This window comes from Nestor notabilis, unplaced genomic scaffold, assembly GCF_000696875.1.
Source record: "Nestor notabilis isolate BGI_N333 unplaced genomic scaffold, ASM69687v1 scaffold1322, whole genome shotgun sequence".
In the NCBI taxonomy this organism is placed as follows: domain Eukaryota; kingdom Metazoa; phylum Chordata; class Aves; order Psittaciformes; family Psittacidae; genus Nestor; species Nestor notabilis.
Genome location: NW_009917659.1, coordinates 22,577 through 35,763, shown reverse-complemented (window position 1 = coordinate 35,763; position 13,187 = coordinate 22,577). Strand labels below are relative to the sequence as shown.

The 13,187-nt window shown below is 37.3% G+C and overlaps 1 protein-coding gene across 1 annotated transcript in view; it reads left to right on the top strand.

Moving 5' to 3' along the window:
- Window positions 1-13,187, top strand: part of LOC104401674 (adenylate cyclase type 8-like) — a gene marked incomplete at both ends in the record, with an annotated part of 59,746 nt that overhangs the window by 25,229 nt on the left and 21,330 nt on the right. Inside the window, one exon of the mRNA XM_010009338.1 lies at window positions 10,929-11,056. Within this exon, the coding sequence (XP_010007640.1) occupies window positions 10,929-11,056 (128 nt within the window). The remainder of the gene's footprint in view (window positions 1-10,928; window positions 11,057-13,187) is intronic.

The window sequence follows — 13,187 nt, the reverse complement described above, 5'->3', positions numbered from 1 at the left end:
AGGGAATGAAGTACGTTTAATGCAGTTTACCTTATTATTTATCCAGCCAAATGTAGACACCTGCTATAGGTAAACAGGAATTACATTCTGAATATAATTGATCATATCCTTTATTTAATAAAGAAAGCCTAAAGTGACTTGCTGTCATGTACACATCTACATCCCTCACTGATTTTTATACACTTCTGTTTCTGGGGTATGGGGTATTTGTGCATGTATTACACAGGCATCACTAAGACCCTTGGTGTTATCTCTTAGCTTGCAAATTAAAGTCAAGAAAAGCAAGACTTCTATAATTATTCAAAGGTCTTTTGAGTCAACTATTTTTATCTCAAATGTCAATGTGTTTTCTCATGTACAGAGTGATGCCATAACCCATTGCCCAGACACTGGCAAATTGGTAAACGCAATCTACAATACTTGTTATGCAAACAAAGAATGCTCATCAGCTCTGGTATGCAATAAAAACCAAGCTGGATGAAAGAACTTACCTCAGTCTTGTCTTTTAGAAAGCTTATAGGAGTAATGTCTGCTTCCGTATGAAATGACAAAAATAGCAGCCACAACTGAAGAAACATATTTTAAACCATATTAAATAGATGTATGTCACAGAAGTATTTTAGGAAGAATATGCACACAGTATGAGTTATTGCCTTGCTTACATTTCAGATTTGCCTAGCATTCTTGGTAGAACAGATTCCTTTTTCATGATCATTAACCATATTTTCTAATCAATCCAGAAAATCCTCCCTTGCTTGTCACTTAGCCCTGAAGACACTTCCCTGCTTAGTTTTAATATTTTATAGGAACTGAAAATTTTGCTGCTTTAAATGCCCAAAGATTTCCCCCTTCTCTGTGGTTTGTCATACATCTCCTACTTAAAAACTCCTAGAAAGCTTTCTAGTGCAGTCCTATGAGTCTATTATGAGTCCTAAACTCATAAATCTTCATAGATAACACTGAATCTGCCCACATAGGATCTCAAATATGTAGGTGACTATTTTAAAGAAAAAGTAATATATATGCCAGTTTGACTAACACAGCCAAGAATTTCTTACCCAGAAATTTGTAGAGTTTGAGATGAAAGAACTTCTCTGTCTGAAAAATTTCATCATCAGGACAGTCACCTCTCAAGTGAATGTCCCAGTTACTAAATGCAAGACTTTGGGCTCCTTCAGGCATTTTCTTTCTTAATCTGAATTTCCTTTCTTCTTCTACACATCATTAACTAGACTAATCCAGTTGTCAAGATCAGTCCTCCAGAAAGCAAAAGACATGGGGAAGAATCACTGCAGGAACTGAACAATCTGGCTACAAAGATTAGAGCGATCTAACCATGACTAATTACAACTTATTTAAACAGAAGACATTTTGGTTGTGGTTTCTGAGACATGGATATAACTTGCCTAATGTCCTGACAATAATGATGCCCAACAGGGCTAGAGAAGAACTGAAGCTCTACATGGTTTGGATACTTCTGTCCAACCCAGAGAGATTAATTCTCCCTCTTACACTTTCTAGGAAAATAAGATTCCTCACTCAGAGTTCTGGACTCGTACGGAGGGGACAACTGACAAAAATATAAGGGCCTAAATCTTGTACTAGACTTAGCCTTTCCCTTTGGAAAATTTTGGAAGTGGACACTGACTGGTCCATGACGCAGATTTTGAGGACTTCTGACTTACATGGACGTATCAACCTACAAAACTGATATTTTTCTAAGCTTTCACACCTGGCAAAAGTTCATCTTTTGGAAAAATGGCCAGTGTTCATCCGAAGGTCCTAGCAGATGGAGAAATACTTGTGTATCTTGAGAGTTTATTCCAGTGCCTTAATACTCTCACTGTTAATTTAGTATAGCTTGTTTCTCGTTCACTTTTTTTTTCCTGACTTTGAATTACATCCATTTATTCTTCCTATAACCTATTTTTCCTAGAAATAAGAACCATGTTGTAACCACTGATTTGCTCTGGGAATACATTTGTATGCTTTGATAAAGCCACTTTTCAGGTTTCTTTCTGATAACAAAAAAAACCCAAAACCCAGACCAAGTTCATTGTGAGGCTTTTTCTCTGTAAGATTTATTCCTTCAAATAATTTTTGGACTAGTTTTCTGGGCCTCATTCAATTTAAGGCATAGGTACTAGCACTGAAAATAGTGCTAGTAACTAACTAACCTCCACTAGTGTGGTGGAGGCACATCATCATCATTCCTCCTATTCTCTCTTTCCTTTATCACTGTCCAAAGATCACATTTCTGAACACACAGTGGTGACACTAATGGAATGAAATGTATTATTTTGGGGGTTTATGGTCTTGCTGTCTTGTTGTGACGATGATACCTGCATGGAATTTGATCATTCTACCAGTCCTATGCCTTCTACAAATGTTATTAGAATGGTTTCATACTTGTCTGTAAATCCTTGAGAGGCCTTTTGGAAAGTGGTCCTTTCAAGACCTCCCTAGAAGGATCTTCTACTCAGGAGGATTACACATTTACATCTAGACTTCTGGTCTATCACATAACTGGTCCTAATTCAGCTTGACCAGAGTTAGAATCATAGAATCATAGAACCAACCAGGTTGGAAAAGACCTTTAAGATCATCAAGTCCAACCATTACCCCAGGACCGCCAAGTCCACCATGAAATCATGTCACTGAGGGCCTCATCTACACAGTTTTTGAACACTTCCAGAGAGGGTGATTCCAGCACTGCCCTGGTGCACCTCCCCTGGTGCAGCTTGAGGCCATTTCTTTTTATCTTATTGTTCGTTATTTGGGAGAAAAGACCAGCCACCTCCTTGCTCTATCCACCTTTCAGGTAGTTGTAAGCAAGCAGTAAGGTACCCCAAGGCTTGTAGTGTAGACACTGTTACTCAAAAAATTAACAAAGCAAAGAGGTCACTTGCAGAATGCTTGAGGCAGTTTCTTTAGATTTTAAGGAAAATCCTTATAAACCCTTTATTTACTTCTAAATAAAAATAGTATTTTATAATCCCATATAAAGGATTATTTGGTCTGCTCTATGATCTGTAAATCATATAATTATTAAGAAGACACTATTTCACAGCTTACTAAAGAATGTAATTTATCTTAGTTGCTTGTTCTACATGGTTGTGCAATGTAGAAGTAATGAGAGTTCTGAGATTTATTTTTAATCTTCAGTCAGTTATAAAGTATTACAGCATATGTTGATGTACATAATTAACAAGAAAAAAAATCCATAGTGTCTATATCACTATTACAGAATACTTTGAATAAAAGTTAGAATTCAAATTTTTAATATTTCTTATAAGAAATGTGATATTATGTACAGCTATTTCTCTCTTCTAAACACACTATGGTATTTGTGAAAGTTTTAGTTATTAAAGAGGAAAGTAACAGAAAGGAAGAAAAACAATTTGACATAAAATAGAACTGAAGAAATTATTTCCCTGTATGTATCCATCTACGGAAAGGCCTAAACAGAAACTTAATTAATATTAATATTTTCCTTAGGCAGAAATTTTGAGGAGAGAAGGGAAATAAGATGACATTCAGTGAGATATTTAAGCCTAAAAAAAGGTCCTGCTTTGATGAAAGAATAGTTATATTTGACATTTGTTTTTCCTCTGCCTTCTTTGCAGTGCTAGATGTCAGCCAATATTTTGATTTAAATTGTCATATTTCTAAATGTATCTACACTGTGTGTAGATTCAGTTTCAGATATTAACAGGGAAGAGTAAAACCCTAAATAGAGGAGCAGACATCTGTAAGCTTTGTTGCAACAGCAACTGAGATGTTGTCTGACATTGCTGAGACCTGAAGATAAAATCAAGCCACAGCATTTTAGTTTAAACACATACATAAAGACAAACACACAGACAATTTTAGACTTAAGTTAGGACCCATCCTTAATTTGAAGCATTGATGTTGAAACAGGAATATAGAATCATAGAATCATCATAGAATCATAGAATAGTTAGGGTTAGAAAGTACCTTAAGATGATCTAGTTCCAACTCCCCTGCCATGAGCAGGGACACCACACACACAACTATGTCGCCCAAGGCTCTGTCCAGCCTGGCCTTGAACACCTCCAGGGTTGGAGCATTCACAACTTCCTTGGGCAACCTATTCCAGTGCCTCACCACCCTCACTGTGAAGAAATTCTTCCTTATATCTAACCTAAAGCTCCCCTGTTTAAGTTTAAAGCCATTACCCCTTGTCCTACCACTAGAGTCCCTAATGAAGAGTCCCTCCCCAGCATCCTTATCGGCCCCCTTCAGATACTGGAAGGCTGCTCTGAGGTCTCTACGCAGCCTTCTCTTTTCCAGGCTGAACAGCCCCAACTTTCTCAGCCTGTCTTCATATGGGAGGTGCTCCAGCCCTCTTATCATCCTTGTGGCCCTCCTCCTTCTCCTGAAATATTAAAATCCATGGGTTTCACGTAAGAATAAAATGACTGGCCTGTAAGACAATTCATCTCTTTACAGTCTCAGCAGCTTTCATACAAGAAACAAGGATAATAGTGCTTACTACTCAGAGGACCTGTAGATACTGAATGCAAATTTCACTTTGATATAAGGCTTTTTTCTCTTTATGTCATTAGCCTGGTGTGTGCAGAAGAGTTATTTATGTGATATAGATCACAGGTTCTTTTGCTTATTAAACAACTGATGATTAATTTCTTTTTCTAATAGAAGTGATCTTTCTCTGTAACCTTGGTTAAATTCTCTCTTGGGAGGTTGCAGGCAACCTGCCAGGAATTCCTCCAGCAGTGTATTATTTATGACTAGCATTTGCAGGGATGCAAACCAGCCTAGCTAGCAAGCTACACAAGAATGTATCATACTACAGCTCTAGTACAATACCTGTACCAGCTGGTATCAAAGAGGGAAGAGGGGAGGACATTACAGGCTCCTTTTTGTTTCCTCAGTAAAGACACTCCTGCTGCACTGTTTTACTGTTCCTGGACACATTTAACCTCTGAGCTGGCAGTGCTTAGTTCTTTTGTGAAATTAACTTCAAGCACATAACCCATAGGACTTTGGAGACTCCCTAAAAACACTGTATGTTTAAACATGTATGCCAGTAAATAAAGGTGTGAACTTCTTCATTCATATTTGTTTGGTGTACTATATTAAGTAGCAGATTTAACTGGGTTATTAGTGACATCTAGTTCATTATAAGGACATTGTATGCATTTACAGTAATGAGAGGGAAAGAATGTTCTTTTTGCAGTGCTTAATTCCCTCCTCACAAGTGACAATAACTAATTGTCTAGTATTAGTGAATAATCAACATTAGTAATGTTTTTATTAATGATATAGTATTTCAGATGCTAAAGGACCCAGTAAATCATCAAAAGACCTGAACAGTCAAATAAAATCCCACTTTTAGAAGTGATATTCTACAGGCATTTTCTGAAAAATGTCAGATGAAAATCAGAGATTAAATAAAAGTTCTGGTTTGAAATTTCTTGGTGATTTAGGAACTAAGAGTTACAGAAATCCAAACTTAAAAAAAGTCCTTCCGCTTTGTTAACTAAATTGGGTTTTGAATGAAATTTAGACTTCACAAATATATTCTTGAAAATGGTCACCTCACCCTTTATGTGTCTGCAGTCCTTAGAAGTTCCTAAGGGGCAGAATATCCATGCAGACTTGCCTCTGCTTTGGCAGGAAAAATACACCTTGATTCATTCTTTCGCGTATTTCCGTGCCCAAAACCACTCACAGCATAATCTACTAATTAACACTAGCTGGAGAGTATTGATGCTTACCAGACAACAGCCACAGGTTTTTTTCTTCCATAGTATGGCAAGGCACAGAAGTGTTGATGTAATACATTAGAAAACTTACACAGTGCCTCAGTTCCTTCTACCGATATCTTCTGTTAGCCTGAAGAAGTCTAAAACACACCTCTATAGGCTATTCTAAAAACAATAAAGCATTTCTTACATGATCTGTTAAACTACGTAAAAAGAAGTTAACATAGAACTATATTTAAGTGTTCCCTGATCCAGTCAGAGGAGGAAAGATTGCCATATTTTCCCTGTGTGTGTATAAAAACTAGAAACAGTCCTTGCAACCATGACCCAAACCAGGTCCTCATTTCTGGCTGCATCACTGGACTCGAGAACTTCCTTAGTCTGGCTCTATCAAGGTCCCAGCTCTGTTTTCCAAAACAACAGAGCTGCAGTAGGAGGAATTTGAATGGGCCTGTCTCTCCATCCCACCCCAAAACTGCCTGCTGATTAAGAGCTTTGGCCTAGACCCCATTCCTGCAGAGAAAGGCCTTTTATCTAGGTTTTTTATCTAGGTTTCTTATACCTTTGGCAAATGTTTCAGGAACTGACCTATTGTACACAAAGGCCAAATCCCTGCCTCCTCCCACTCTGGCCACCTTTTAATGGGTATTTACATGCAGGATCTCTTTGTTTTGTGCAGTTCAGTCTCAGTAATTTCTCATTCACAATGTTCTAAATTTTGAGCTTGAAATTACAAAAATTGTAACTGTGGGCTTTTCTATGGGCTGTTTGCAAGTCTTTGGGATTCCTTTCAAATGTAGGTGGAAGTGATTAACTCACCACAGGGAGAATTAGAAAACTGGGTAACTTACAGAACACAATCACTTTTCACATTTTTCCCCTCATCAGAAATTTAGCCCAAAGAAACAAAAAATATTAATGAAGTTTCTGACTGTGTCTTTCAATAACTTGATATTTCAGGAACTCATTTCTTCAGCTCCACCTTATTCCAATCTGCTTTGCTTCCCTCCCAGTCACTAGGGTTGTATTTAATAAGCTTAGGCATAAATCATTCACACATATGATGTAATTATTTATGAAAAATCTGCATATTTTCTTTTGCTTTGGATTAAAGTGATTTGAAAAAGATTTCTTATCAATTGCCACTAAATTATTCTGGAATTATTATTATTGATGGCTGAGTGTCTGAGTCTGTTCAATATCTCCAAGCAAAATTTCTACTGTTTTCAATTGATCTTGGCAGAATCAGCCCCTTGATCTTTTACTTGTAGCAAACGAGAAGCTGCAAATAAGGGAGAAAAAAGCCCATATTTGTGACATGCTGAGAAATAATTGATAACTTCAGTAAATGGCATTAATGAGCGAGTATGGGGAGGGCTGTGAGGCTGATGGATACTGATGTGAATTCTGCATAATATCCACTGTCATTTACATGGCGGAGGATAACTTCTGGAAATTACTTATGGGAAGGAGAAGAGGAATAGAATAAAATAAAGTGAAGATCATAATAGCCTCATGGCAGTGTAAGGTTTTAAAACTGCAGTGTAATATCTGCTGCACCAAAGTTCCTGTATGGCCATTTTCATATTTAAATAACTTGCTCATTTTACAGTTTCTTTATACATGTTTACGGTTTTCACTAATTTTCATTTAATATCAACTTGCAACTCTCAGATACTGTTGCAGTAAGATGGTTTTAGGAAGTGAGCTTGTGTTCTAGAGTGTGAGGAAAACCTTGAATGCTATTATTATCATTTTATACCACTGAAAAGCAGATAGACCCTTGCAAAACACAGTCTCCTATTTACAACTACAGCATGGCTACCCACATTAGCCATGAATCTAACCTTAATGTCTAATACAATAAGCCTGACAAAGCATCTAGTCTAAACTCTAGATGTGATTAAACTACAGAGTTATCAGAGGGAATCTCTGGGGACCACACAGTCTTCTTCTGCCAACGGCAGAAACCATTAGACCTCTGTCCTTCCTGGCATTGCTGAATTATCTTCTTCTAGCTGAAACATTTCCAATGATAAAAAAATCCACAGTTTACTTTTGAAATAGGTATGATGGGAATAATAAATGAAAAATAAAAAGAGTAAGGGCAATATATTCAGACTGTAACACAGTTCATGTTCAACAGTCATAATGATTTGATTAACAGGAAAAATAAGGAAGACAAGTAGTCATTTAAGTGCTCCTTGTGGTTTCTTGTGCCAGCAGAGACATCCTGCCTGGTCCTTGATCTGCTCCAGAGGGACATAAGTCTTATGTCATGTCTGTTAGTCCTGTGTGGGTTTCTCACATACCCAGGGGTCTTACCAATGCACTGAAAGCTTACATGTAGACAACTGAACTGAAGCCCAGACAACTGCTTTAACTGTGAGATGCATCAGCTCCTAGGCTTCACTGACTGCATCGCCTGGCTCCCCTTTTGATTGTAATGGCAGCCTTGACTGCTTATACATGGACACCTACATCTAGTCATCTCTGTTTGGATGTCTCACTCTGTAGAAGACTTCTGAGCTTTGACAAATGAGTGTAGATGTGATGTATCATGACAAGAAAAAGCACACACTCATGTGCAGATGAGTGGATTTCCTGTGTCACACACATTTGCATACATCTAGCTCTCATTAGCAGGTCTTGTTATGCATTATGATTCTTCTTTCTTATTCTTATTAAAAACACATCTTTTCAAAGTTGTCTGCCTAGTTCTGATTTTCAGCACGTGACATGCAGCCAGGTGATGGACATCTCATCTGTCTTTAATGGAATCAGCACTTTAGTCAGTTTAAATGAGTCATTAAGAGCCAAACAGCTGAGGGTTTTTCTCTGTTGCAGATTATGTTCTCTAACTGTGCTGAATTAGATGCTCATTTAATAGGGGATTCCTACATCGTCAGATAGGCAGGTCCTACAGGTACAAGACTGCATGATAAATGTTCCACATAAAAATGCAATTATAATATTAAAATATGATACTAATTGAGATATGTTTTGCTTGCTTTCCTTTGCCCGTTTTTGTTTTGGTTGTTTTTTTTGTTATACTGTAAGGTTATCAGTTGTAATGTATTTGTAGTGGGTCTGAATGGAGTTAAAGTGCTGCCTTTTGCTTTACCTCAAACTGATGCGACATTATAAATGCTCCTTTTACTTTGTTGATGTAAAAGCAAATGTCAATTAGAATATAAATCAGTCAAATGGCACTATTAGAAGAGCTGAAGAACTTTAGAATCTGTGTTTTATAATATCCTCATCTCTTTGCATTTTTCCTAACCAGGGAACACAGAGAGAAGCTTAAGGAAGCCCATTAACAGTTTGACATACACTGATCTATGCCATTGATTCCTCACTACTTGTTGATTTACATTTCACTCAAAAGGGAAAAAAAGGTGGAAAACGTAGAAAAAAATCTTTAATTCTTTCAATCAAGGAGGAAATTTGTAAAAAAATTATGTTTTGGTGGATTTTAAGGTATATAATTTCAGTTGCAACCATATGAAAAATACCCAACTTTCACTTGTGTGGGGACAAGGAAAGATGAGAATTACATATGAATTTTGATGTTTTAGAGGCTTGACTTCAGACTTGATTTTCGTTGTGAATCTTGGGCAGGTAGGCGTTGCACTCTGAGAGACAGCAATGGTATTAGCTGGAGACCTAGCCAAAGCTTCAAATGCAGTCAGCTCCTACTGGTGGTTTAAGGAGATTTCAGTGTAAATCAAGCTTACTTTGGCCCTATGCCCAGAGCAAATTTTATTTTCACTGGCATGCTTAAAGCTTCAGCTGACTTCTGCAAAAGGTTTGTATACAAGTGTGTAGGTTCCCTGTGCCACTCTAGGATCTGGAAAGACTTGTCTGAGGTTGACTACAAAGCTTCATTCATCCTAGGCAAAATCTTGAATAAGAACCTGGAGTCCCATTCATTTGGCCTGTATTCAATTCCTGAGGCACAGCCAGTGTTTACATTTCCTCTTTTACCCTCCTTCAAGTTGTCTCTTCCCTAGTGGCTTTAAGTGTATCCCCGCTGCTTTGATTAGTGCAGCCTCCACCACATGTTGCCATAGAGAAAGACAAGAAAAGCTGAAATGAATACCATAGGCCAAATTTTGCTATCATCTAATGAACCACTTTTACAAATCATTATCCTATTCCCCATCAATGACTGGTCTTCATTTTAACGTTCCATCATTGGAGCCTTTACTACTTGGGTGCTAATACTTACTATTTCCGTGATTCTCCGTTATAAAAACACTGACTCAACCAGCAATGCTGTCTGTCCCTAGACACTTGCAGCTCTGTCCTCAAATTTTTATGGCTTCTGTTCCTGTGCATTGATTGTCTTCTGTGAATGCCAATCCAGAAGAACATACTGGACAAGTTTAGAGCTAATCTTGGTCCCACTTGTTTTATTTGTCTGGGAGCTGCAAAACTTTAGCAACTGTGGTATTTCTTCTAATTAGAAAAAGCTCTTCCAAAATAACAATCCAATCACACAGTTGTATGTTGTTCCAGCATATAAGGATACTGTTAATATGTGTTAAAGAAATGAAATTCAGTATTTGCCTCTAGGCTGGCTGGATGCCAAATAAGCACAATTTCTCTACAATACAAGTCTAATGCAAGCCGGCTTCTCTGACATCCTTGGCATACGGATACTTGATGTGATCCTATAACTGTTGGGAATGCCTGAGCTTGACAGTGGAAGCTTTAGGTGGGAAGGGGTTATCAGTAGGAGAAAAGAGATTTTTCATTTATTTCCAGTGTAAAAAAGGGCACAGAAATGATACCCTGGAGGAATATAGTCTAAAATGAGTTATTCATTATCTCACCTGGTGTTTCTGAATCCTTGGCCTAGCTTCCAGCCTAACATTGATGAAACCTCTCTCACCATCAGCAAGGACATCTCTGATTAGCATAACACAAAAATCAGTATACCTTTTTTTACTGAAAATGTAAAGGTACTTTATTTTAAAAGGGAACTAAAACAAGATTGTGCCAACCACAGGCAGGAAACACCAAGCAACAAGTTCTTATTTTCAATTTTCTTTTCCAGTACTTTTTTCAACCACTTGCACAATAACCTTAAAATTATGAAAAAGAAAAAAAATAAGAAAAAAACAAAACCAAACCTGAAAATCTTTTCTTTCTCTTTGATACATTTACATGTAGGAACATCATTGTCTCAGAATAAAGATCCTGGGGGACTGTTACTACTGTGTGTCAGGGCTCCCAGAACCTCGCCAGGACCATGCACACTGCTGTGTTGAAATGGGGCTCAGCATGATCAAAACTATCAGGTAATGGGTTTTTGTTTCCTTTCTTAGTGTTTCTGCCAGTGTCCTGAACTTCTTTCTTACCTGAGAATGCTGTTACTAGACAAACAATTCCTATGGTGGTGCGGAGAGCTCAGGATTATCACTGTGAAAATGGCAGGACTTTTTCAAGCCATGTAATGTGTGGGATCAGATAGTGAATGTAATTTATTCACCTGTACTACTTCAGAGCATGTAACAGAATAGCTGTGTGTCCATTGTGAGTGATGGTTTTCACAGTTCTTAACAGTTCTGGTTTTGTACTATTGTCATTTTTAAGAGGAGGTTAAGGAGGAGGAGACTGAATTTCTTCGTGTATTCTCTTTAATAAAATAAAACAACAATGTAAACACTGAATAGACAGCTCTGGCAATACTTTATCTTGGAAACTAGCTCACAGAGAAACTCATAAGCACTGAGATTTAAAAATGAGCAAATTTTACTTCTTAAATTAGGTTGATGCTTAAATTCACAAGTTCTGGAAGCATTTTAATTAATTAATATAGTTACATTGAAGTTATATAGACAAGTTCAAAGCCTCCTTGCAAATCAGAGGTTGTTTACAGGAAACTTCCAAAAATCTCACTACTTATAAAGCCTAAATCTTAACTTTATTTTAGCTCACCCACTTCACATAGCTTAAGAATTAGACCTTAAAACTAAAAAAACCCAAAAAACCAGCCAAACCCCAAAACAGTATTTACACTACAATATCCCACCTATAATTGGAATTTAGGTACCTAAATCATGGAGAGCACTGGTACTTTTTTTAATTCCTGATACTTGTACTTGTTTAAGTCCTTTATGCAACTAATGTAGAAGGAAGTTTTAAATTAGGCAGACCATATTTTGTCCTGCAAGTCCTCCAAGATTCCAGTTCCTCCAACTGACAACAGGCAGTTGGTAACGTTGCATGGATCCATTTCTGGTGAGGCTGTGCCCAAAAATCTGCCATCTCAGGGTGCCATTACTGAGTTTTCCTTCTAATCTTGTTGATGACTGCATGGTCAGTAGGAATTTAACACGAATGTCAAATCTCTTCATTACACAAAATGTAAAATAAATCTGCATGGACAGATTGACTCACAATCACAAGGAACTGAGTGTTTTCATTCAGCTCATATCCATACAGCTAAAGTGTTAATTTGTTGTTAACAGAGAGTCTACGACTAGATCTTATATACCAAGGATCTAGATTTCAGTCTTGCTGCTCCACTTCTCTGCAGATGTAGGGAACTGATCAGAAGTCAACAAAACAATCCAAGATTATTTTGATTTTTTGCATCACTGTATCCTGTTACAAATGTTATAAAAGAAAAACTATTATTGTTATTCCACTCTGCCTTCTTATACTTTACTCCCTTAACCATTGAGTACAATTGAAATGCAACTTCCAGCCATGGGAAGTTCCATGAAATCTAGTATTTACTCTAAACCAAGACAGCTTTGCCCTATTACATTTGTGCATGAGCAAGAATGTTGACTCTGCCTATCTTGCAAAACTCATCCTCCTATACACTTCATTTAGCTGCAGTTGCAAATGTAAATTAGAATAAAAAGAACAAGCTTTTCATGAGGGGTTCATTTATTCAGCTGGTTCTTATATCTTTTCACATGCAGCATAACTCTTCCTGTCTTTGATTTTATTGCATTAATGCCTGTCTGTACTGAGAGCTGGTAGAAATTAGATACTAGTGGAATGTTTAATCATCAGATGATAATGTTTCATTTTAACAATTATCACCCAGGTGAAATGGGTGTCAGAGATAACAATACCTTCTCAAATGTCCTTATTCCTAAAATCTCTGTGGCTGGGAAAAGAGGAGGGGAGGGAGACTGTGTGAGGTCCAGCTCCTCAAGGCAACATGATGTAACAATGGAGACCCCACAACAACCCACATAACAGTGGAAATTAAAACAAACCTTTGTGCTGGTACATTTCTTCAGTAAATCAAGGAGTTCTGAGTGGTTTCATCTCTTGGATTATTTCCCAGTAAAATACTAGCTGAAAGAGTAGTTATTATGACAGACAAAATAGTCTCAGCGTTCAACATAAGATAAACTCCATAAATTAGACAGCAGCTTGTCTTCATTAAAACTCTGTAATGAACTATTA